Source organism: Falco naumanni, chromosome 2, assembly GCF_017639655.2.
Source record: "Falco naumanni isolate bFalNau1 chromosome 2, bFalNau1.pat, whole genome shotgun sequence".
NCBI lineage: Eukaryota > Metazoa > Chordata > Aves > Falconiformes > Falconidae > Falco > Falco naumanni.
The window spans coordinates 65,687,847-65,714,826 of NC_054055.1; the positions used below are offsets into that span (position 1 = coordinate 65,687,847).

Sequence of the window (26,980 nt, forward strand, 5' to 3'; positions counted from 1 at the left end):
ACACCATCTGTTTCCTTCTGATTGTGCACCACCATAGCCATTGTTGTGATTAATTTCTTTGCTTCTAGGCACAAATGTGAGTGCTCAAAAGAAGATTAAAAGCTTGTTTTGCGGACAGGGATGTAGCTAATGGCTAGCTTTCAGCAGGATTGTGTGTACTTAATAACTTTACAACTCAAGTCATCAATCTTCTGCGTGCATTTGGTATATGAAGAAAGCAAGGAGAATGTCCTTTTGCTTCACTGTAATAATCCTCTACAAAAAACCAGCAAATTTTTGGTGAGGTTTCCACCATATGCCACTAGTGTCACCACACACTCAAAACACCGCTGGGACAGAAAGTCACTTTTCATAGAATCATTTAGGTTGGAAAAGACCTTTCAGATCATCAAGTCCAACCACAAACCTAATAAAGCATGTGCCTTAGTGCCACATCTACACATCTTTTAAATACTTCCAGCAATGGTGACTCCACCGCTTCCCTGGGCAGCCTGTTCCAATGCTTGATAACCCTTTTGGTGAAGAAGTTTTTCCTAATACCTAATCTAAACCTCCCCTGGTGCAACTTGAGGCTGTTTCCTCTCATGCTGTCTACCTTGTTTTCTAGCTAGTGGCTTGGTTGCTGGAAGATGATGTGTAGTTTCATTAGCACCCTACTTGATTGTCAGACTGGGCTCTTCGTTCACGAGGCTGGTGTTCCCCAGAAGCCCCAAACAAGTAGTATCTGCCAGGCAGGAGGAAAGCCCTGATGGCTGGCAATCTCCTGTAGGCATCTCCTGGTCACATTTCATGCCTCCACTGGGAAACATAGTACAGTGGCAGTGTGTATCATGGTGGTTTTCCACCACTAAGTTGTTCTGTTCCTTCCTTTTAATTCCTGTATTACTTAAATAAGCTTGGTAGGCCTTTGTTCCAGGAAGAGTAGCACAGTGGTCCATCTGCTTAGTATAATGAAGTTGGAAAGCAAGTGATATTTGCATTAAATGCATCAATTCTTAATTGATACTTTTCTTGATCATCACATTTCAAGACTGTCACGTTTGCCTGTGATTTCATGTTGAAAGGTGAAAATTTTCCAGCTAAAACTGTGATGATTCTCCTCTGTTAACAAGGTATATTCAAACTAGTATTTTGTAATAGGTTACTTAAATATTCAGTGTGACTTAACTAAAGGTTATCTGTTTGAATTTGCTTTCAATGTAATAGTTGGTACACCATATTTCAAAACACTTTTTCATTTTTATGTACGTAATGGTGTATATTGGGGTTGTGGCAGATCTCTGGGCACACAGGACACAGTTAAACAGAACGGAGAGGAAAATGTTGACTGCCAAGTAAAGCAGCATTATCAGTTTCCTCTCTCCTGTACTGAAAGAGACAGGGGGAACAGACAGTGTAGGGTTTCCTGATATGTTTTAAGAAAGCCTGGGATTCATTTCCCCTCCCTTCCTTCCTATTAGTTGTTTGTTAACTCCCAGGAAGATTCAGGTTTTTCTTGTGAGACCTCTCTGCTCGCACATTCTGGGAATGGACTTTGCCTTTGAGGGGCTCGGTCCTCACTTCTGGGCAAATGCAGGGGGAGGAAGAAGAGGTGGACGGATTATAAGAGTCTGACTTAGGGCAAATGAACTGAAGAGGAGTTTCTAATAGACAACTTTGTGTTCACAACGGTGTTTTCTTTTAATTTGCTGGCATAAGCACAGACCCCTGAGGGTGTTTCAGATGCAGAAGCAGGATATGCAGCAAGTGTCAGCATGAGATTTCTGCCCTTGGAGTGCTGAGTTGTGAACTTACAAGGAAGACTATAAAGTTCTAAGTTGCCCTTCCTCAGGAGAAACTTTGGATGTCTCTTTGCATCAGCTGAACATCCTTCACAATAAGGAGAAGGATGCGAAGACGGAGGCGATAGTACCAGCTGCTTGGGATGAGCAGCAGCTTTGGATCACTGTGCGCGGCTGGAGCACAATAACAAACAGGATGTTTTGGTGGGGGTTTTCTTCATCTGAAACAGCACAGGGCTGTTAGTGCGGCTACAGTTATTTTGGATGAAGCACTGAAAACCAGACTGTTTCACACTTTTTTTTTTTTTTTTTATTTCATCTGCTAATCTGACCTGCTTACGTGAGAAGCTGTGCCTCCTTTGTTCATACTAGCCACACTGAAAGCAGATGGAAAGCTGTGGCAAGACGTCCTGTCTGCTGAGTGTGGTATGCTAGGAACTGAGAGGGTCTTGCAGCTTCATGCAGAAACTATCTTGGCATTTTTAGTCCATTAAGTACAACTGATTTTTCTTTTCTCTTTCTAGTAAAACCAGGTATTAGTTTCTGAGGAAAAGCACAGACAATAAAAATAACTTCACTGCACCCATTTCCAGCTCTTTACAACTGCATCCTTTTTATATCTTTTTGGGTAGCATTTGAATTTGATGAAGAAAATTTGTGTTCCATTAACATTTAGAAGGAAAATCACAGTATCTTTCAGTACATTGGAAGAGTGTAATCTGGAAGAGCTGATTTTTTATTTCCTTTGGTGAAGATAAGAGATTACACATCCATGTCTCAACGACGCCTCTTAAGGGAAGGACATGAAAGTCATTTTAGGATCCTACCAAGATTCATCCAAATCCTTCATGGTAGACGGCACTCACGAAATAATCCACGCCAAATATGCTCTGGTGAGGTGAATGTATAGGTGATGCTGTAGTACAATTTGTATCTACATAGGCTGTTGCACTTAAATTTGAGTAGCGTGTCAGGTGAATATGAGCAGTAAGCAGCTTAGTATTTGTGTTGCTGATTATCTCAACTGATGTTTCTTGTAAGAATAAGTATTTTTTCTCAAAGCATACTCATGTAGGGATTCAGCAACTGTTATGGTTAAAAAGTATGTGTCTCTATCCATGTTAGATACAACTCATGGATAGTGATTACTCTCTGTCACCAGTACTGAACTGGAGAGAACATTGTATCTTGTTTTTCCTTGCAGGTCCAGGTGTATGATAGTATCTAATGGTTTACACCAACTCTCCTCTAATACTCTAGAAGAACTTCTGAGTGCTTCACTCTTAAAAAAATTAATTACACAAAAAAATTATTTTTGACTGTACTCAAAAAATCAGGAAGCCTCCGTTCTTTAAGTGTAATGTTCTAAATTTAGGGCTTGCCACCACTTGCTCAATCTTAAAGTCCGTTTCATATATTATGCAGTGTAATAATATGTTAGTGTGACTGAAATTATATAATCTTTGTGTTTAGTAAAGCTAGATTTTGTTGGGTTTTTTTCTCTGAAATATATTAACCCTGACTGGCTGAGATAACCTGGAGCAGATTTTTCAATAATTAATTAATCCTTTCTTGGGTTTATATGCACAATGACCTATTATGGTTTTAAAAGAGAGGACTCTCTCTTTTTTTGGGTTTTTTTTTTGGGGGGGGGGTTGTTTTGTTTCTTTTAAAATTAATTTGGAGCATATGAAATTGAAATCAACACAAGCTGAGCTGCCTTTATAGGAAAATATTATATTTTCAAGGCCTTTCAATATTTCTTTCTTCAATGTTGACAATCTTAGAAAAAAATAGGAAGATAAAACTATCTCCCTGGTGGTTCCTTTTGCTCACACCTTCTTTTGTACTGTACTCGCTGAGTGTTTTGTCAACTGTTTTGCTTGGAATGGAAATTGTAAGTTTTTTTGATAACCTTCTTTTTCATAACTTTTGAAATGTAAACATTTCACTTTTCTTGATTTTTCAGTTCTGGGCACTCATGAGGCCAAGTTTGGTACCCTTAGGAATGCTAACTAAGAAATGATCAAGATTTAACATGAATTCTATTCAGCTCAGATTAGAAAAAAGTTTTATGTTAATTGCTGTTAATCAGAGTAAAGAAAATTCAGAAAAAAAATAGTAGTATTTTAAACACATGGGATGCCATCTTACAAAGCAAAGGAAAACAAGGCAGCCTTAAATTTCAGTTTTACCTTCATGTAGGATTCAACCATCACTTGGTAGTAATCACACTGCAGTCAAGTTCAAAGTGTAGCCATAAAAGTTAGCACTTGCACCAGTTATTTTATAACATGTATGTACTTAGGAGTTTCGAGTGCCTGCTGGCCATTCATGAATGGATTGGAGCTAATTCCAAATATAGGCAAAGCCTTGACTGCAGAGGAGGAAAACACAAGCTTAATATATTGAACCCATTCTAACATACAATTTTCCTTGTTTTAGCCTAATCTCCTTCAGACTCAGATCCTTAATATAAATCTTGTAATGCTATACAGTCATCTCTTACTTACAGGTTCCTTTCACTATATATAGGTGTGTATAGTCAGAAAATTGTATATTTCTGTAGGAAGTTGTCTGTCTTCTCCCCACCCATTTTATTATTATTCCAAAACTCCTTTTGATTGTGTTGCAGCCTTTTCTGTTTGAAGTCTTCAAGTATGTAAAAATTCTGTTTCCTTTCCTTCCTGTTACCCATTTTATATTGGCAGTAGGAAAGCAATTACATGCTTCTAATGTTTACCTTATATATCCAGTAAGAGTTATTCCATTGTTTTGATCAAAGCCATTTTACGACCCTTTGGACTGATAAGAGTTTTCCTGCCTTCCTGGTGGCAGACCTCAGTTAGCATTCAGTGGCCCTTCCAGACCAAATGCATACAGAAGGTGGTTCAAGGATTTAGGTTGTGGAAGGGGAGAGGTACTGCAGCCTGGAAACATTTCTGTCCTGTGGGTACACTGGGTAAATTACAATTTTGGCAAGCATGTATTTCCAAAGTAAATGTGCTTGTGACTCTGAATCCCATGATGTATGCATCTCTCTTCTCCTTGTGACAAAATTAAGGCACTCTGTCCTGTTGTCCCAGGTCTCACAGAGCTTTGATCTCTCTTCATTAGCATCTCTAGAAATGGCTGAAGACAGGTTTGCTCGCTGTCACTTCCCCCTTCCCCCACATGTTAAAATCTAATACAGAATATAGAAATCATTGCATGAACAGTAAATGTCGTAGTTCATACATTGATTTTGCATTACCTTATGTACTTTAATAAGGGAAGCTGGGCTCACTTCCAGAGTCGTCATGCTTCATCAAATCCATCTCTGTTTTTATTTTCATTTTAACAAAGCAGACTTTATTTACTTACAGCTCATGGACAGCTGGATCTGTCCTCCTTGGCCTAATCCTCATTGCATTGCTCTCTGCAGGTGTCTCTTACCCAGGGAAGGCTGTGTTGCCTTTATCCCCTCATGCTGGTAGAGCACTGGCTCTGGTGACACTTGCTCTTTGGGACCAGGTGCTGTGTGACCCCTCCTGCCTGGGTAGGAAGGGCCCAGATTGGTATGGCCAGGCTCGTGTGAGACAGCATCATGCTTTCTGCATCTATCCCTGACTGTACATATTCTGTGTGTTTCTGCATCTTTAGCTGCAGGCAGGTGGGACAGCAGTTGTAGAGTTTGTGGAAGATTTCAGCCCTGGAAAGATGTGGCTTCAAGCAGTCTTCTGTGGAGATGTCTCCTGTCAGCGGGGGAGATTTTCCAAGGTGCTGACCTGCTGTGGTCCTTTGTGATGGGCTTCCCGGTGTGGTACTCGCAGACCATCCTTTGAGATTCTCCCTCTGCTCACTTTCTCTAAGCAAATGGGAACAGTAGGTCAGCTTGAGAGCTGTAAAACAAGTCTGTCAAGTGGGGACTCCAGACACATCCATCTTCAGTCTGCGCTGCGCTTAGTATGTACGGGGAGTATCTTCAGAGGCATCCTGTAGCCTGCGTCTTTTCACACTGAATTCAGGTTGGTTTTCTGATGAAGATGACTAAAGCTCTGAGGCAGTTTGCTTTTGTGTGTACATTGTAGGCATGTAATGAATGGATGGATGAGAAGACTGTCTGTGTCCCAGGGTCCTCGAATCCAATGCAGAGAAGTTCTGTGGTGAGGTACAGTGAGGCAGCGCTGTAATGTGGGTGTCTAATACTAATGGACTTTGTAGTCCAAGAGTCAGACGAAGCCTGGTTAATCCACCACAAATAGTGAAGAGGAGTCTAGAGGAAGAGCACTGTTGCATCTTCTGTGTCAGCCGAGGGGATGGAGATGAGTGCATCTTGTCCTGGAGCTGTAAGAGTATTTCTGTTGGATATTGGGCACTCTTGTATGGGGAGAGGCTGTTAGCTCATAGGTGGGATAGCAAAATGCATGGATGCAGGAAAAGTCAGAATGAGCATATGTCAAACTGAATACGTTAATATAGCAGACCATACTGAAGTATCTCAAGACTTCAGCATAATCAAAGCCTTCCTGGAGCCTGTGTAAACACTGAGATTTACGGTCAGTGTTTAAGTCTGCCACTACAATTTCATCACTGTTAGTCCCCATGCTAGATAGGTCCAGGCGTAAGGCTGTTTGCTGTATTCGCACCTTTGTTTGCTGGCTGGTTAAATGTGTTGAAAAGGTTGGGGTTTTTTTGAGATTTCAGGTTTCCATGCTTGAAACTTCCATTACCTGTCCTGCTGGAAATGCTCTTGCACTTTTTCCAGCAGAAAGTTGGAGAAGAGAGTTGGGTATGAATCCATAGCAGAAGTGAAAAACTGCAGTGAAATACTAAACCTGTGAGTAAGCAATTAATTGAATACAACTAATTCCAGATAGTGTTGTGAATATCTGTGTGAAAAACAGTTTTGCTTTGCCTTGTTAAAGCCTAACATGAGTGAAAATATGCTTAGGGCTTCAGCCTATAGCCTAGATACACTGGATCAGACACTGGGTGTATCAGTGGTCTGTAGATATTCAGGGTGGGGACATGAGGGGAGAACACTGTAATTAAAGAGATAATTACAAGAACAATGGCATTACTAGAGGAAAATATATTTGTAAAGTCATCTTGTGCCACCTGTTGCATTTATGGAACAAAGTTCAATTAATATGAAAGCCCTTACCTTCTCAGGGTAGTTTGTTCTGAGCAGAGGAAGGGAAAAGTGGACATTTTTCTTCTCTGATAATGAATGAGCGAGGAATTTCTGTAGCAGAAATGAAGAGCTATTATTTTTTCTCAGAATGGTGTTCGTGGCTGGATTTTGTGGCAAGGGGTGAGTTGGCTTAACTTTATAATAACTCCTAGATCTTGTAAAGGTGAACAGATTTGTGCAGTCTGCTAAGTCTGGAGTGTGTAAGGTGTGTGGCTTGGGACTGTGTTCTTAGAAGCATTCTGAACTCCATGTTTTATATGTGCCAAAAAAGCATGCATTTCAAGAGTCTTAATATTAATTTTGCTAGCTCATTGTTTCTTGAAAACACACTGTTCACAGAATGCATGTCATTAGAAGAGTCTGAATGGTAGATGGTACTGTCTGGATTTTATTTCAAATTCCCTTTCCCAAAGGAAGTAAAATATTAAATATTTTAGGATCTAAATTTTCATATAAAGTTTTTATAGAGTTTTCTTTCCTCTCAAATAGCACCCCCTCCAAACTTGTTACCATTTAATATCTGTGATGTGTGTAAATTAAATGATGTATTTGGCTCAGCCAAGTTAGTGCAAAGTGTGCACATCAGCAAAAACAGTCACAGCTGCCATCCTTCCAAAGACAGAAATGTTCGCAAGCGAATATGCCTGTCAAAAGTGAGCTGCTGCTTCTCTCACAAATCAGTTTCAGAGCATCATCACAATTTATAGGGCAGTTTCTGCTGCTGGAATGTGTTCAGTATAGATTTTCTGATAAAGAGGTTGTTACTGTTCGGTGACAAGGGCAAATGTTGGTTTTCTTCCTTCAGTTAGGTGTCGGTATTGACTTGTCCTATAAAACTGAGGGACCCTAGCCTCCTTTATTAACTGCTTTTTTCTGAAATTTTTAATTTGAGGGGGTGTGGTATTTTAAAATCTTCATTCTTTATGTTAAAAAGTAGAAGTGAAGGAAATGCATAATTTGAGGGGTGTATTTTACAATCACATTAAGATGCATGCTGTGACAGAAAGTAGCAACATCTAAAATGAATGACATTATCACCAGATTTCTGAGTGGTCCCACTCAAGATCCTGAAATTCCTTATTATTTCCCATTTCTTGTGATAAAAAGTGATTTGAATTCCATTTTAAACAACAAAATTATAATATTGTAAATTACAATGTTATAAAAGTTACTCTTAAAAATTTTTGGAACCTTAACTTGGGGGGGAAAATTGTTTTTTCTCTAGCTGCGTGCATAATAATGAAGGAATATGTAGGCTATGGGATACTGATATACAGGCCATATACTTTTATTCCCCTGGATGATGATTCCTCCAAGAAAACAAGGGCTTTTAAGAAGCTTTCCAATTAGAGACACACACACACACACACACACAGAGAATTAGGGGCAATATAAGACCTTGCCCCTAAGCTTCTGTTCCAATAGGTTCACTAAGCCTGAACTCCTTGCACCTGTTCCCTTGCCCCTCAGACCTCCCCAATGTCTGCCTATGATTTTCTCTTTGTCCCTGTTTGCTAAGATTGAAGCTGTCCTTGAGTCTTCTTACAAGGAACAGACCTTTTCTAAGGGTTGCTGTGGTGTGACATTACCGGTTGTGTGTGTGTATGGAGAAAAAAAAATGTCAAAAGTAGTTATTTTTGACAAAAACTATTGTTGGTTCAATACATGTAAAATGAATCCTCAGAAAACAAAATCTAACTATGCTTGCAACTCTTGAAATGGGGGAAAAATGTCTTCCTGACCATTAGTGCTATTTGAAACACCCTTTTCTTTAGAGACACTAGCATATATGGCATTAGTGCCGTAGTATGCAGTTGAGTTAGTAGAGATTGATATTTTCAATAGCCAGTGAAGAATATATGAATAAAAGAACTTACTGTTTCCCTGCTGAATAAGCAGAGATACTTTGCTTCAGTAATTTAGAGTAAAAATGACTTAACTGATCTTATAGAATGCTTTTGCTTTTCCATATGGAAAATTATACAAGGTATTTGCTCTGTGGGCAGAACCAGTCCTGGAGCCAGGATGTAACTTTATTTACTCCCTTTATCTTCTTCATTGTTCTTTCAAGAAGTTTCCAGTCTTATGTGCTGTTGCAATCTGTTTAGCTATACTAACGTCACACGTAAGAAGATGGCCTGCACTACTTCCTTTTACTGTGTATGCCCGTAGTGTTTAACAGAATCCTACATGATCTTCAAATTAACTTCAAAGGTTAAGCTAACCTGAAAAGGTTGAACATACATGGCCTCATGGTAAAGCACACTAAGTTAAAAGGATCAAAGTTTATTGTAAGATTTCCAGCACTTCCTGATTGAAGATGGCTTTTGCATTTATTTATTTTATCTTATTGGAGAGCCACTAGGTCTTCTTCCAAAGCAGGAAGTGAAGATCAATGCAACTTTTATGTGTTTCATTTCTTGCTCAGTGATTTACACCAAAAAAAAACCCAACCCAAAAAGATTCTATTTTAGTCAGCAGTTAATCCAGCTTCACACACAACTTCTGTTTCTTGCACTTCAACTCAAGTATGGCATGAAACCTTCCTCAATCTTGTTTGTCAGTGGGGTTTTTTTGAAAATAATGGGCAAGGACTGCTGACAGTCTTAGTTTTCATTTTCACATTTACTTACTCTTAGTATCTGTCAGCAGCCTTTGGTGTCACTGACGGTGAGTTTGTCAACTTGCACACAATTTGGAGTGAAGCTGTTGAATAGGTTTGCTCTTTCCTTTTGGAGTGAGTGGAGCCAAAGAACCGATTGGAGGACCCTGCAGAAATCTTCTGTAGGGGGTGCTGCTTCTTATCCCTTCTTATCCCCAGGTGGAAAAAATACAAGATTTTTCCACCTGCACTGCCATCAGCATGCAGTGAGTCTCAGCCTCATCTAACTATTTTAATCAGACTTACACTTATTTTTCATTTCAAAGCTTCTAGACTATTTTGGAACTCTTGTAAATAGAGGCCACAGAAAAATGAGTCTAATGACAAAATTAGAAGAGGACTTTGAAGGACTCAGTGGGAGTAGCTTGCAGTTGTCTTTTAGCAAAGAGTTTTGTCCACTGAAGAAACAGGTAGCAGTTGGTGGGGCAGTTGGGAGAGAATGATCCTTTAATTTCAGATGTGAGTGATTATTCAAGAGTGTACTTTTAAATATTGTGACTAGTACAATTCTGGTGACAATTTATCGTAGAGTTGTCCTGGATTACTATAACAGTAGTGATTTGTGAATTACCTACAGTAATCTTAATCTGGATGGGGCTCTATTCTCAAAATCATCAGGAGTTTCAGACGAATGGTTTTAACATTGTTGCTTAATTGCTTTCATCATAATTCTCTGAATGATTCCATCTTTTTATTTGCTTCTCTGAGAAATCACTTTAGAAGTCTCCACAGAGCATGACATAGAGTTTATGTTAATATTTGTCAGAGGGCTAGTTGAAGAACCTGTTTATATGTGTCATTTGGCTTTTGGAGAAGGAGCTACTTGCTTTTCAGGCTTTTATTTGAAGGAAAGATGCAATTTATATTTCCCTCCTTTTCTTCTTCTAGGTGAAAGTCATAAGCTTTCATGAAACACAAGCAGCTTGTTCCATGCAGTGAGTCTATGGAGCAGAATTACCCTTTAATTCCTAAACCTTCATGATTAAAAAATAAGTATTTTGTCTGGTTTAGCCAAACACTTACCTAATTGTTACGGTCTTTGGTGGATTCCGAAGGTGCATATGAGAAAATGGATAGGGATCAATAGGTCAGTTATTTCTAAAGAGAGCTAGCATGTGAAATGAAGAATTGAAGATACTACCTCTATCCTTTTACATTACAGACGTTTTACTTTTCCAACGCTGTATGTCATAGCTGTTTGAGACAGAAACTCAAAATGTGTCCTTCGTGGGAGCCAAACCCACACAGCTCTCCTTCAGCTCACTTTCAAACTCCCTAGCTTTTACCATCTAAAACTTTCAGATTTTAATAGTGTGTTCAGACATTTTAACTGGACTGTGCATATGGGGCACAGATAATGCTTTGCTGTCTGTCTCTGTATCATCTACCATGATGGCTATCAAAGATTGTTTAAGGACTTCAGGTGCAAGTACAGGTGGTGTCTATTACCTTCTTCAGTGTAAACTTTTACCCTTTTGGCTGTTAACATTTGACCTTGGTTCCTTCTCTGATGTTTTTCTGATTTCCAGCTATTGACAATTACGTTCTTTGTCTGCAAGGTAAGTTGCAGTAATAATTTTTGCAGATGTTGTCATGTGACTTTGTAGAGTTATTTTAGGGATAGATTCCTTGAATAAAAAAAAATAAAGCTGCTGAGTTTTTTTCAGTGAAATAACTTCTAATTACACAGGAAAACAAAGTTGAGAAGTAAAATTCACTGATGTCAGTAAAATGAAAACATTTTATGGCATGCTTTTGTACAGAAATATGTGATTTTTTACTTGAATCAGATAAGATGTGACAGTCTCTAGATGCACATGCTGAATAACGATAGTGCTAACTTACTGTTTCTTTAAAAGATACTTCCTTTAGGACTGAATGAAGTATATACATTGCTTGTGATGAAATCTTGTAATGCTTCACAGGTGGAACTGTTTGTAGACAACAATGCCCTATGGCAGAAAAGGCATCAGATAAATCAAATATACATTTAGTCATCTTTTAAGTCAAGCAGCTAGACAAAATGTGTATTTAAGATAGCCTGAGGAGAGATTGCTTTTTTTTTTTTCCTGAGTGTGACTGGAACTTTTAAGATTTACGTTGTCAGACAAAGAGATTAATATGTTTTGTGGTTTGAGAGAGGAGCTGCTTCGGCTCAGGTGACTGGCTGTATGGTGCTACTTAAGCATCACACGAGCCACCGAGGCTCAAAGCCACAGAGTGATGTAAATGGAAATTGGGTACATCAGCCAAAAAATGCAACCCTCAGTGTCCTCGCTTGGTCCTTTGGGTCCCTAGGTATCACCGCTTTGTGAGTACAGTTTTCACAGTGCCCCAAAATACCCTCTGGGAATTTCAGATTTGCCACCCTGAACTGCAGTGGTGTCCTTAAGCAAGGAGATCCTCAGCTTACATCCCATGAGGCGTCCCAGTCTGCTTAGCATGCTCCCAGTGTGAGTAATGGGCACCTGCAGTTCAGCATGAAACCAACCTCTGCTGCTATTTTCACTGAAGATGTGTTAGAGGAGGTTTGATGGTACTGACTTTTAATATTAGAACTTTAAAATGTAAGAGCTGACCTAGTGGCCCTGAACAAAGCCTATTTCCTTGCCAAAGGAAGGACTTGGCGTTTGGGCCCAGCTCTTGGAATTTCTTTCTATATTAAATTGCATATCGTCTGGTCTGTATTTAGACAGAGAAGTTCGGTTGTGTTGGAAAAAATTCTAATGAACCTTTAGGTTTTGAGGTATAAGGAGATTGTTTTGAGGATCATGCCCTTGGATTCAGGTAACAGCTTTCTGCCTAAAGGTGCCTAAGCCACCATTTGGCAGTGAATCCAGTTTACTGCCTAAACAACTGGAATTTGGGGGTTTGAGGTTAAAGCTCTTACAAGAGTTACGGATCCTCCACCCAGTGTTTTCCACTCTGGCGTGCTTCCAGTATAAAAAAGAGAGGAGGTATTCCCAAGTCCATCTTACCAGATGGGATTTCAGCCATTCGCCCCATTTCAGGTCACCTCAGTTTACCCTCCTTCAGTGTTACAAAGTAACCCAGCATATTTTTCGGGAACAAGGAGTCGTAAACAGAGCGATGACAACTGTTTTCCACATTAGATTGCTTCCTTCTCTCAGTTATGAAAACCTATTATTATTATTGTTTACATTTAAACAATGAGAATGCTCTGTCCCCTCTCCTGTCCCAGCACATGCCAGCCTCGAACCCTCACGGTCCAGAGGATTTTTACAGATGCTCTGCAACACAACTGTGGTAACACAGTGCTGCCCCGAAGTCTCCTCTCCAAACAATAGGCTTGTTCGCTCTTGAATAGTTTAAATTTTTTAAAACAATTTCCTCTATGTGACTCTGTTTATTTTAGAAAGGAAAAAACAGATTGCTGTTGGTGCCTGCAAAGAGCACCAGTGCTTCTAAGACAGAAAGCACGTTTTAGAGCACAATACCAATGGTTAAGCAAGTGAGGGGAGACAATAAAGCAATAATATAAGAACAGAGAAAATTTGACAAAGTAGGCTTCGGGTTACAGTTTGCAAAATTGTGGAGCACACCAGAAATATACTCATTAGCTCCTAATCTCTGCTGTTGCACGGGAGACAGTAACTTCAGTGGAATAGCTTCCACAGATGGGAGTGGGCTCATGTTAGGCCCGAGTCCATTTCTCAGTGTTTAGGCTTCAGGAGAAACTTCAGTTGCTGGTTTATAGCACTGAACTTGATCTGAAGACCTGCTTGCAAAAGGAGTATTTGCACAAGCTCTTTGTCAGCTAACTGCTGCTGGCTGCACCTGTGAATCTTTAAACGCCCGTGAATCCACCCCAGCTGGGCTGGCTGAAGCTGAATACCAGTCAGCTTCCACGAGGTGCCAGATGGATGCATGCTGCTTTTTTTGGGCAATGTAATGGTAGAGCTGCAAGTCTTTTCCTTCTACTCAGGTACAGTAAGAGCTTCTTTCTTCTTGCCTGAAGCTGAAAACACAAAATAAGCTCAATGAAGTCATCAATTTTTGCTGTTGGTTTGTGGAGACTAATATACTTACATGCTTTTACTTATTTGTAGCTGAGCTGCTGTTTCCTTCACTAGCTAATAAACTAGGGATATTAAAAAAGAAAATGTGGATTGTTTTTTTCTGCTCTGGGGAATTATATGCAGCTAACAATAGGGACTTGAACCCATCTTATGTGTAAGGTGCATCGAATTTGTTCATAGCATGGGGAAAGAAATTCCAATGAAGAAAAAACCCTTAGAGCTGTTAGAAAATATTTCCAGAATCTCAGACTGGGAAAAAAATGGAATATTTGCAGGCCACTTACATCTTACTTACCCAAGTGCTCTGAAGAAGCCTGTACAAGATATTTCTTAAACAAAAATCCCATTTCTTGCCCTGAAGTTTCCCTCCAAAATGTAGTGCAGCAACTAAATACTCATTGTGGTGTGGGGATACTTTTAATGTTCTTTGCTGCTGGTTTCTTTGTCTGAGCAGTGTCTTTGCTTCTTTCCTGATCCTTTGAATTGACTGGGTATCTGTATTTGTTATTCCTCAGTACTGGCTGAATATATATATATATGAAAAGGTGTGTATGTGTTCAGCATTGGCTAAACTGCTGTGGTGTGGGGATCAAGCAGGAGCAGTCACTGGATGCTGTCTTTGAGTAAGGGGAGATGGAGGCTTCTGGCAAAGGACATAAAATCTGTCCTGTTAAAAAGACACTGTTAAATACTTCAAAGATTGGCTGCAGGATGAGACCTGAATTGAAGAGGCCTTATTTGCTGCCACCATAGCGCAGGGAACTACAAAGAGCACCCTCACCTTTGATCCACTTTCCCCATTCACTTAGTGGGAATACAAGGGTAAGGGCTAAGTTAAAATTAGGTTGAACTAATCAGGTATGTGCTTGGTAAGGCAGGAGGTGGTGGAAACTAAATGCGCTTTTTGCAGAGGCAACAAGAGGAAGAGTGGCTGGGGCCTGTTTCTGCATTGTCTCTTACTCCTGTGACATTTGTGGGCATTAGTTCAGCTGCTGCATGTGTCGGAACAAGTGGAATTTGCTCTTTGGCCTTTGTTTAGTTCTTCTTATGGGAAGGAGAAATAAAACAAAACTGTTTCAAAAGCTTTTTGGAGTTGAGGCATTAACCTAGAACTGCAAAAGCTGGAGGGGGATGACTCTGCAAGTTTTGCTTTCTGTTAATTGCAAAAGCCTAATCGGTGAAGGTTAGGAGGTGGATGTGATGGGTTACCATGTTTTTATAGGTCTTTCCTCCTCCTTAGCTAAAGGTTTGCATAACTATATCTCTTGCATGGCTGATGCATCTATTTTTGTTATTGCTCATCTCAAAATAGTGTGAAGGTTTTTGAGGTGTGCTGAAAAATCCTGCCTTCTGAAGTTAGAGGCTAATGCTAATAAATCACCCTTGGCAGAGGAGTGGTTTTGTTGTTTGAATCCACAACCCTGCCTGAGCTGTCATACCTAGACCAAAAGTAAATACAGTAACAGGGCAAGTAGCAATATTTAATTTAGAAAATTAAGGTAATGCTGCTGTTAAGAAGCTTGGTCTCTGTACTGCTATCCTGAACCGGCCAGGAAGCATCCCAGGAAACTGGAAAAGAGGGACAATGTCTCTTGCTTTAGGTTGATTAAAATCTTGGGGACTGGCTGGTTTTTCAATCAGGTAAGGGCATAGGTTTCCTGTTTGCTTCCCAGAGACTGGAAACAGGACACGGTTACAGCCGCTGTGCTGCAGTCGTTTATGGGTGTTACAACAGCTCTTTGCAGGGTTAGATTTTTTTTTTTTTTGTAAGAAGTGTTTTGTTAAAGGCATCATTACCTTTTTTTAAATGATACAATAATGCTTTCTTAAAATCCTGCATCTACAAAGTAAAAAGATCAGGTGTGATTGTATGTTGTGTCTTTCCCCAGAGTGCAACCAATGTGAGCTTTGTCTTTTCTCCATTGACTAAATTTAACCAAGAATATCACACTGCTAAGCACAAGGGATAAGGTATTTTGTTCTCTCATTGCAGTAAGATTCCCTTTCTGAGAAGGAAGTGAATTTCTGTGGAGAACCTGAAGCGCAGTTCTTCAGGCTGGCTCTCCAAAAGGATGTTTTCTGCTCATTTTCTGTTTGATTGGTATAAAATGAGCTTTCTTTACTCTTAGCTAATACTGTTTCCTCTTTTCTTGAGGAAACTGTGGAGCTTGTTGAAGCCCAGGAGGCTGAAAGGATTGGCAATGGGAGAAATTGGGATAATGTTTTGGGATCCTGTAAGTGGAGGGAATGGTGAGTTTGAGGATTACTTGTGTGGAAAAAATGCAAGCAAAAGCATCATTTCCCACGTGTGGGAACTTGATGGGTTGCATGGCCATGGGCAGCTTGCTGCAGCATGCATGCCTTGGCCACAAAAATTCCAAATCATGAGTCAAAATCAAAAGTAGCTTAAAAAGTAAGAAGCCGTTAAGAAGACAGTGGTGTTTTTATCTATCTATTGTGTGGGTTTGACCATTTTCAAGTGTAACCTCACAATAATATGGGTTGGATTTATGTAGCGTAAGTAAACTTAAGGTTGATCACCAACAAGGATTTTGCCTATACCGACCAATCTAAAATGATAGGTAATTGGGATAATGTAATAGTCAGGTTTTGCTATTTCATTTGAAGCTATGAATGATCCTCCAGTACTTTTAGAGATGTGATGGAATTAATGTTTTCTGTCTCTTAATTTTACCTCAGCTGAAAACCAGGTTTCTCTTCTTTCTGTCCTGTTTGCTCTTTCAGGGTTTTGGGGAATGATGATTTCTGCAAATGTTCTTTTCCTTTCCTTCCTTTGTAATAAATAGTTTTGCAGCCTTTATCTGCGTTCATCAGTTTTGTTGGAACCAATTCTCCCACAACTTTTGACCTGAAAGTTTTTCTGCTTCCTGAGTATCTTGTTAATCTGGGGGGGGGGGGGGGGAATGATTCTGTGTACTTTAGGAGTCATAGAAAGAGTTTCCTATTGCTGACAAAGTTTTATTTTATATTTTGACTATAAATATAGTCGTGATTGTGGAACAACGCTTCATTTGTTGTAATGGTCTCTGGTGTTCCTTGCTTTCTGGAGTAATGTTCTTACTAATATATATGTTTCAGATTATTACATTAACTTGTTTTTCTGTTCCTGATTTTAATTCCTGTGCTGCATTCATCATGTGTTTCTGTTCTTGTTACTCGCTGTTGGGTTCTCCTTTCTGCTGCCAATAAACTCCACATCCATGTCTTTTGTCTCTTTTTCTTTGTTGTTTGTTTTTTTTTTTAATCTCAATTTGCTCCTTTAATTCCACTGCTGCTATAAAAATGGATCTCATCCTCTTGAGTTTTCTGAATTTTAGTTCTACCTTATAACATCAGTGGTGATTTGGTTTCCACCTTTAATTACTTTTCAATTCTTATCAGGCTGCTGTCTCCCATCTCTTGAATTTTGAATACCACTGCAGACAACTTCAGCACAGAGCCAGGAGTCCTCTTTTCCTCACCCAGTGCAGTCTGAGTGGCCACTTTTCCCTGCAGGCAATGCTGTATGGAGTATTGCTCCTGGTTTTAAAGTTAAAAAGCTCACATCCATTTCTTTGTTGCCTTTTGCAGTTATTGACAGATGGAACTGTCACCAAATAGTGTATGATAAAGTGTTTTACTACTAATTCCTGCATGATTAAATTGGACCGGAAGAGAGGTCCAGCTTTTGTGTCTCTGAAATGAGAAACCTTGGTAAATCCTTCAGCACAGTGAAGGAGAGGTCTATGATTAAATACTTGTAGGGGAGCTTGTTTAGAAAGGACATGTAAATAGAAAAAGATAAACTGATTAAAATTCAGTTCACAGAACACCAGAGATATATAATTTTTTCATTAGAAATTGAAGCAGGTGTGTGATAACTGCATTCAGCAGGCAGGATTCTGTAATGGTTTTGGGGAGAAGCTCCAAGTGTAGTCACAAGGTCAGAGAAGTGCTGTCCTTGACCGAGTGTTACGCTTCCTTAAAAATTACTGAAGTGTTCTTTTGCTTTTTTGTTTTATTTGGCAGATAACGTGGTGTGAGTGGGGTGTGATCCTCAAAGCTTGGAATTGTATTGCTGTCTTACAGTGCAAAGTGTTACTTTCAAGATGTAATTTCTCAGCAGCTTTCTTCATGTTTCTTCCTGGCAATATTTTTTTTATATTAACCCTCTTAACTGAACAGCGTTCTTCACTTTTAAGTGCTCCAGCAACTATTGGTATTACCTGCATGCTCGTTTTCATGGACAGAGTATCTGTCTTCATGGGTGGCAGTTTTTATTGCTTTTTTCCTGACCACGAGTTTTGATTGTTTGTGCTTGCTTAAAGTTAGATTTGGGTGTGATATAGGGACCTTTTCTGATGACTTAGCATCCAAATTGAAAACTGTTAAAGCAGTTTCAAAATGGTCAGGTTTGTTGCTGCATAGAGATTTAGGAAGCTGGTTTATATAAGGGATTTATAAAACACGTATGTTTGTGTGTATGTATAATGTGTGCATAAGCTCATTTTAATGCTTTGCAATCTTTTGATGTAAACCAGACAGAATTGGCAATTTTGAATGCTTGAAGACTTCAAAAAGAATGAAACCTTTTTTGCATTCATTCTTTGAAAAAAATTTAAGGATTAGAAGGAGAAAATTAACAGGCTTTTAAATAGTCCAAGATGCTAAACTAGTTGCCAATAGATGATGCATCAAATTGCCCAACATCTTTAAAACTCCACCCAATTATAAATTCTGTGGTTACAAGTGCGAGTGAGGTGTATTTTGCTGGGTTTTTTTTAGAGAGAGTGTTTACATTATGCTGAAGACAATCCTGTAAGGATAGCTTTTGCTGTGCTGAATTCCACAAAGTGCCACATCATTTTATTGATGTGCTTTTTGCTAAGTACCACACCCCTGAAGGAAAAACATTTCATAATTATACTTTAATGTTGAACTTACCAAACCTTAATATCCTTTACCACGAATGTTGCCACCCTCGTGCTGCACGCTTGCACATGAATTATTATGCAGGTACAGTATCTTGTATATTTAAGTCACAGTCATAGCTTCTTTCTCTGAGTCTCATAAAACTAAGATGATGCAGCCTTTTAACCTCAATTACTTTGCATACGTCCTTTAACAGCTTCTCCCACAGCATTTTCCTCTGCTCTGTGGGCTGGAGTATGTCACTCGCAGGCCATGTTAAGGTGGCAGGGAGAGCTTAAGCTGAGCACGGCACATAAGTGGAGTTGAAATGAATTCCCTTATATTTATAAATATATGCATGTGTGCCCACACAGATTTTCTCAGGAGGGCTGTTGCTCCTGTGTATTTTAATAGAAATAAAATTTGCCCTTAAGCCTTGTTGCTAACATGAGTGCCCACATACCACACTCTTCCTCTCTGGTTGTATTTCAGGCTGGATCACGAAGGCCAGGGAAAGGTTTTGTGCTTCGATTTGTTTGTTCTTTCTTGCAGCTGTTCTCTGAATGCATGGCAAGGAGGCCAGGTATTCTAACCATGGAGCAAATGTTTCCCCCATGCACGCACTCCAAAGTAAAGCGCTAAAATAAAGTCATTTGGTTACTGGCTGCAGGCCTTGTTTCCCAGGAACCTGTAGCATCTCTAGCCAGGTGAAATTTTAAGCTTTCTGTGCAGAATGGAACTTCTAGGGGGAAAAAAAAAAATCACCCTTGCCTGAAATACCATTTAGCCAGGCAGCTGATGCCAATTTTCATGGAGATGCTGTGTGTGGGCTCCTGTCCCTCCAGCACAGTGGGAGTAGGCTCTGTGTCCTGTACAGCGCGGGCTGAACTCCCGGTACTGTTTTCTCACGTGTGGTGTTCAGTCTAAGGACACTGTTGTTCCTGAAAGCAGGAGGTGAGGCTGTGTGGAGGATAGCAGGGTTGAAACAAACAATGCTGTTATTTTGGTGCTCTTGGCCACGGTCATTATTAGAACTTAACTGGTCCATACATAACGTAACTGTGGGGTTTGGAGACTGGAAGGTTAGGAAGGAGGAAACTAAGTGGGAGCCTGGAGGATGGATTATTACATGTATCTGTTGTGCTAGTCTGAGAAATTAAGTTATTTTTAAACTAGTACTTGGTTTTCACCTGAATGATTTGTTCCACTTTTTCCTCTGCTTAGAAATCTGAAGGCAGAAGCCTGATGAGAGGTAATTGTCCACATTATGTACACACATCAAGGGGCTCTGGAACAGTCAGTGTTGATTAATACAAGGATTTCTATTTCCTCTCTGTCTTGATAATGAGAACAAGCATGGCCAACAAGCTGTACGTTGTTCTTTTTCCTCATCCACATTCATGTTTTGGGGTTTTGGTTTTTTTTCTTAAGGAAGTAGCCAGCTTGCCAAGATATCAGGTTCCTGTATCTAACTGAATGGGTGCATATGGGTGAGGGTGATCTTTTTCTTAAGAAGGGTGTTGCTCCTCTTTTGCTTGGTTTTAATCTCTGAAGGCAGGCAAAAAATCTTCCTCTCCCTCCCTGCATATTTAGAAACCACTCCTATGCCCACTTTGTCGTTGCACAAAACTAGGTAACAAGAGAGGTTTTCAGCGTGCTGTGTTGCAGGTGACAGCAAACTCCTGTTACTACGAACAGTCATATCTAGTCAGCCAAGCATATTGCTGAGGACTCTCACTAGCAAATGTTTGAGACTCGCTTGGTGCTGTTAAATAAGAAATTCGTATCAGTGTGTATACTTGTGTGGTGTATCATACGTAGTAGGACTTCTAGCGGCTCTGAGCCTGTTCTTCCTGGAGCCAAGTTGTAGCGCAAGAGCTAGAAATAAAACACTGTGAATTGTGATCTTTGAGGACTACAAGTCAAGATACTGATCTAGGAGCACACACCTCCACCAAGCCAGTCAGGTGACAGTCCTGAAAAGGAGGGAGTATGGGCTTAGAGCCCGGATGTAGATCCTGTTTCTGACACTGTGACAGATGCTGTTACCTGATCCAAGAGAGGTCACTTGCTCCATCTCAGCTTTCACATGTGTGAGTATTTTCATGACTGGTGGGAGTGGTGTGAAGACTCATTCACTAATTTGGAACTCTCTTCAAATCCAGTATGCTAGTGTTGACCTCGTAAAATACAGAACAGTTACGTAAAACATTTCTGAGGAGTGTTATTTATTTTAAATCTACCTTTAATTAAAACAATCTGATATTGCTTAGGAAACTCTTGTGTTTTGACATGGTACAAAATGTAATGGCCCCCAAAATGAAATAGCAGAATTTAAAGTAAATTACCTCAATTATATTCTTCAGATCCCATTTTAACGCCGTGCACTGAATAGAGCTGCTTATATAGATGGTAGATTTATTATAATGCATCTGACTGGTTTGGGATTTTCAACAGTTCCTGCCCTGTGGCAGATGAGTGGTAAGAACACATGTGTGGGGCACTTCAGAAAGTAATCTCTGGTGTGGTCTGCGGGTGACCCGGGTTTGTTTGAGTTTGTTTTTATGGGATTGGTTGATGACCAGGAGTGCTGAAACAGAAACAGCTTTTCCTCATGTGTAAATGGGATTTGTGAACAGATGTAACCATCAGTTCAAGCTTTTTATCCTTGCTGTCCTCTTTCCTTGACCCCTCTTGTTGGGAAAGGCCTGTTATAACACTGTGAAGTGAAGAAAAACAATCCATTTGTTTTCATGTGGTTGTTGCTGTCACTCCCACTAGTTGGTTCGCTCTTTGTATTAGTGAGTCTGGATGGCCGGTAACTAATCTCAAGTGTATTAATTAACCAGTAATCCATCACTATACAGTTACTTTAAAGGATCAAGTAAAGCAAGACTGCTCAGCATTCGTGTCTGAAAGATCATAAGGAATACTTTGGTTCTAGTTGATTTCATCATCTGTTGCTGTATTTCCTATTGTCTTATGATTAAGATTTGTATATATTCCAGCTTACAAAATCATGTTAGTAGAATACCTGTCCTTTTGGCTGTTCCTGCTGCTTTGGGTAGGCTCCTTCATAGGGAACAGGTGCTTGATGGGTTTACCACCAAGGAAAACACCCCAGTTCACTTCCACCAAAGACCTGTGGATGAGAATTCCCCCAAACAGGAACACTGGATGCATTTTGGGGAACTTTCTAACCAAAGGTTCATTGGAAAAGGACATCTGCCCTTTGGGCTATTAATTTCCTTGTGTGGAATAGGGATGGGTGGTAGAAAAGGATAATGATGGATTTACTGGATCATCATTTGTTAAAACTAGGGCTCTCAAAGGGAGGTTCTTGACAAGGCACACTCAGGATTAATTTTTAAATGCATTCTTACTCTGCTAATGTTTGAACAGTGCATGTATTCACATTTAAAGCAAACAGCTTGCATCTAATGCATGCCAGTGCTTTATGCAGGAAGACAAGAAGTGGTAACCCGCAACCAGTGAGCCCTTCGGAGGACCTCTGAGCCTGCTGACAGGCACAGTTGCTCTGCATGTAATTTGAAGAAAGCCATTGTGTCGCCGGTGGCTTGGCTTTGACTGAAAGATGGAGTTTTGCACTCTCATTTTGCGCTGAAGACAGGCTCACAGATAAATAGGTCACTGTCTGCAGAACTATTTTGCACTAAATCGATGAGAAGCGACATGACCTTAAGCCTGATTTCCTTGCTCTACAAAGATATTGCTGAGTTGTGGCTTCTTCTGAAGAAAAGCACAGGTGTGTCTAGTTTTTCAAATTTTCTTAGCTACTTGATTGCAGGGTCAGGCAGGAATGCTGTTAGGTAATGTAATCCTACTGAGGAAAATGGGATGTGTTTTTTACTACAGAGGTAGAAGTTGTACTTTTTTGTGTACATTCATATATAAATACAGTTTATTGGGGGGGGTGTGGTGTGGTGTGTGTATTCTGTCCTTGTGCAAATTTGAAGTGTGTCCTTTTATTTGTGGATGTATTTCTCAGTACACCAGGCATATCCACTAAATCTGTTCCTTTATTTTACATGGAAGGTGCTTTGTTCAGGATTTGCTCACACAGTGATTATGGTGATCAGAACCGCTGCTAAAGCTTACAAGGAGAATTTGCTGTTGCAGAGAGCCGTCCTGGTGTTCCTGAATTACAGTGGGGTTTAATTTTCAATTCATTGCATTTTATGTAAATATCAGATACATAATTTCTCCTGATCCCTATTTGAGGTAGGAAAAAAGCATGGTTTCTTTCGCAGGATACAATTTGGCATCCCCTAGCTGTTCATATAGGAGGGTTAATCTAAAATGCATTATTTCTTAAATTCTTTCAGTCACAGCTTTCTATAGGAATGTTGTTTCTGTTAAGATATAACGAAATAGTGGAGATATTATTTGCTGTTAATAGTGCAGCTACAGTCCATTGCAGAACTGAAAGCGTGTTTTGTGGAATAGGGACAAGCAAAAATTGCTTCCTTATTCGGGTGCTTGAATTCACATTTCCAGTTGTGTTTTCTGCTTTTGGTATGCGTGACTATTGCAGAGGAGGACCAGAGACAGAGCACTGTGTCCATGGACTGGTGTCTAACTTTCTGACGTTTCAAATGTCAAATTTAGATGAAGCAGGTATGGAAAGAGTGGATCTTCTAACTAAAGGGATGATCTTACTAATCTTTAATTAGTTTTACTAATTAAATTATCAACGTCTGAGTGCTTTGCTTCTCAGTAGAGCTCCATGGTACTAGGGGTAATACCAAAGGCATGCTGCTTAGGAGGAATGAATGAAAAATTCAAGTAAAGTGAGGCTAGCCAGGTGGAAAGGGTGGAGGGATTAATCAGTCTGAGTAACTCTTGATCTTTATGTGCATCCTTGTCTGTGCTGAGAGGGGAGGGGTAGATTTAGGAAACAGCTGATTATTGTATGAGAGAGTAAATCTGTTTTAAACTGCAGAACCAGGGAGTGTTTTCTGTCAAGTGTATATGTAGCCATGCCATGATTATTTCTGCAAGTTGCCAAGTTTAAAATGGAGGGGGGGGGGGGGGGGGGCGGTAATTTGTATTTGATTATTGAGAAAGAAGTGAGCAAGGCTGCTTTTGTTAGCAACTGCCAAGGCTTGATTTTAATCTGTTGACTGTCACGACTTCTTGTGGGCATGTTCATTGTGCCAGTGATCGCTCCTTCCCAGAGAACTCTTGAAGGATTTTCTCTTTAAAGTGGGCAGAAGGGTTTTGCCTTTCCTAGGCACTGTTCTTTTCCTCCTGAGTGCTGTCCGGGGTATTTTGTGTGCCTACAGTGAGCAGGGAGGAGAAAATTGGAAGTGAAGGAGGTCTCAGATACCCATCTTTCTATTCTCAACCCTATGAAATTTCCCAAGGAAAACAATGCCATCTTGGGGAATTCCTTTGTCAGTCCGTGTCCAGGAGTGAGTGCAGAGAGATGGCAAAAAGGGTGGACAAACTGAAAAGAGAGGATGGGTTTAGGGTATGGGCACAGGACTCAAGTGTTCTGCTTTAAAGATTGTGCAGGTAGTTGTGAGCAGTGCTGGTTCTGGTTTTCAGCATCCAAATGGGGATGAAAGCACCTCCTGTCTTATAGGTAACTTGCAAGATTAAAAAGCTTCTGACACAGTTTGGGTGTTTGAGTAGCAGGATGATGAGCCAGCACTGCCTGTCTGAGGCCTCAGATCCCCAGGAGTTAACAGGCTCTCTCCAAGGCATAAGATCTTGTGGAGGTTCAACCTAATTTTCTTTGTAGGTGGGGGAAATATGGGAAGAGGATGTCTACAGACCTGGCAGAGGTCTTCTGTGTGTGCTTGTAATTGAGGGGACTGTTTTTAAAATCTGGCTACCTCAACCTTATTTGCAATGAAGGTAGACTTCCTTCAGCTGTTGGAGTCTGGTACAGCACATGGGAGTCACATGTCGGGGAATGAATAGTGTAGTGGATAAATTGTCATCATTTGCTACATCGAGAACATGCCAAAGTTGTATCTGAAAGGAGAAAAGCAATGCAAGTCAGTATCTTTCATGCTTGTTTGCATATGAGGTGGGTATGATGTGGTCTTCTCAGAGCTATAGTACTGCAGCAGGAAGGTTTCTGCTAGTTTTGCACCCTGCAAAGCTGTTAGCTGTTGATATGGGATCTTCTGGAGGGTTGTGAACAGTTCTTATGAAACAGATTATTGGCTGGATTTTTTTAGAAAGCAGAACTACTTCATCATGACTGAGATATTTCTTCTTTCCTTTGCAAAAGCTATTGGTTTATTTATCTTTCTTTTGTTTTAATTTTGTTTTCCAGAAAATTGATATACCATGAATATATGGTTGTAGACATATTTTATTAGCCTGAGATTCAGCAAATGTGTCAACATAACTAAATTTTACCCTACTCGCTATTAATTTTTAAAGTCACTATACTGAGTTTAGTTTGTACGTGTTCACTTGTTGATATCTAAGTTGGAAATTTCTCTTTTCTTTCTTGGGGACTTCTTACCAGTTAATTCCTTCAGAATTACAGAAGAGCTTAGGTTGGAAGGGACACTGGATGCCACCTAGTCCTGCCTCTTGCTCCAAGCAAGATTAAAGTTAAAGCAGGTTTCTCAGAAATTTGAATTTTGTATACCTCCAAGGGTAGAGATCTCTCAGCCTCTCTGGGCAGCCTGTTACAGTGCTTGGCTCTTCTCATGGTGAATTTTTTCATTCACATTCAGCTGGAATTTCCTATGCTGAAGCATCTGACTTCTGTGTCTCATCCCCTTGCTGTGCAAAGTTTCAGAAAAGACATTCGCTCCTTTCTAGTAAGTGTTAATGTCCTTTTAAAAACTAAAACAAATGCTCTAAACTTCTATAGAGCACCTCAGCGGTGTCATTGAAACTTGGTACTTACTAGGACCTAGGGACAAGTTTATCCCCATCTTAAAACCACTTATGTGACTTTTTTGTTCATTTGGCTTTTTGTTTGTTTATTTTAACCTGCCTTTAGTCTCAAGACTGTCCAGCAAGGTCGAATGAAACTTTAGATGAGAATACCCACCACCAGGGAAGTTCAAGGCCAAAGGCTGCTTTGTAGCCTCTTCTGCACATGATGTATGAAAGGTGCTACCCCCTATCATTACTGTGTACCTGGAAATGAAGGAAGTCTTAAATGTTTGTTACCTCAAATGCTTTATAGATGCTGTGATTCAAGCATTTCTCTAAGCATCAAATGTTTGGAACTTTTTTCTTTTACATTGCTTTTCTCTTCAAAATGCAGCCCTACTGTGTTTCTGTTTTGTGCAGAAGACCCAAAGCCTTTGAAAATGGAAGAGCAGTCACTTAGAGTGCTTTTGAAAGACTCTACCTTTTATAAACCTTTGTTCCACAGAGCATGTGGTATTGTAGCAAACAAAGTTCAGCTCTGCTGAATTTAATCCTGTTTTCTGTTTTATGTTCACTTAGGTGATAGAAATTGTGAAGTTCATCTAATTCAGAATCATTGATGTATCTGTTCACTTCTGCGTTTGAACATGACAGGGGTTTAAGTTTTAAGTTCTAAGCAAGGATTTTGTTTCACTTGAGGCGATTTTATGGACAATAGCTTCTCCTAACAAATTTTTTTAATATGCATCTGCTTTGTACTTGGCACACACAAAATGGGGAATTCCTCTATGTCCAAAAGTTAGTTTCCATCAAAATATACTCCTTGCTTACTGGGATAGAGCTTTAGTTGGTAGATCTTGATTAGTCATTACAGCTATGTGCCAAATTCTCAGATTGGGTAATGAATAGATGCATCATTTGAGACCTAAAAGAGGTTGGGGGCCGATAAAGTGAAGGTGGGGAGGCTCCTACCAAACCCCTAGCAAGCAGCCTGCAAAACCCTGGATGCGAGCAGCAAAGCTGACTGTATTACATTAAGTGATTATTCAGCTGCCTGTGAGAGATACCGAACCATGTCCATGTCCTGCCTCTGTTTGTATTGCCTGAAGCATATTAGCAGCGCTTCAGAGAGATGTGATGGGTTTCACGTTTTTCATGGCATTAGGCAGTAAGCCACAGTGCTTCAAGAGCTGCTTCGTTAACAACTGTTGTCATCTCTATGGTAAGGTGGGGCAGCCAGTTTGGTTATGAACTGAGCAACTTCTTTTTTGTAAGTCATCTGTAGTCAAGAGTCCCAAATACTGGGAAGTTCACAAGCAGCTGCAGGTTAATGTCTTAGCTGAAAACTAGTACTCAGCTTCAAATAAGCCAGTTAGTGAACACTTACCCCTTCATTCGCTCACACCCATGAAGTGCTCCATTTCCCCTTTCAAAACTTAGGCTTATAGATATACGGTTCTATGAAAAAGTATGCTTGTGCCAGCATACCATAAAATACGTTGCTTGTTATAAGTGATTCTAGCCATACTCCATATCATTG

The 26,980-nt window shown here is 40.0% G+C and overlaps 1 protein-coding gene across 20 annotated transcripts in view; it reads left to right on the forward strand.

Moving 5' to 3' along the window:
- MCF2L (MCF.2 cell line derived transforming sequence like) overlaps nucleotides 1–26,980 on the forward strand; it is a 164,170-nt gene that overhangs the window by 59,780 nt on the left and 77,410 nt on the right. Inside the window, exon 1 of one of the 20 annotated variants that reach the window (XM_040584560.1) lies at nucleotides 21,958–22,336. The exons of 18 other annotated variants lie outside the window; for them this stretch is intronic. In XM_040584560.1, the coding sequence (XP_040440494.1) occupies nucleotides 22,252–22,336 (85 nt within the window). In that variant the 5' untranslated portion in view covers nucleotides 21,958–22,251. Of the gene's footprint in view, nucleotides 1–21,957; nucleotides 22,337–23,186; nucleotides 23,209–26,980 lie in introns of those variants that run through there. One more of the 20 variants, XM_040584565.1, reaches the window with a different exon arrangement.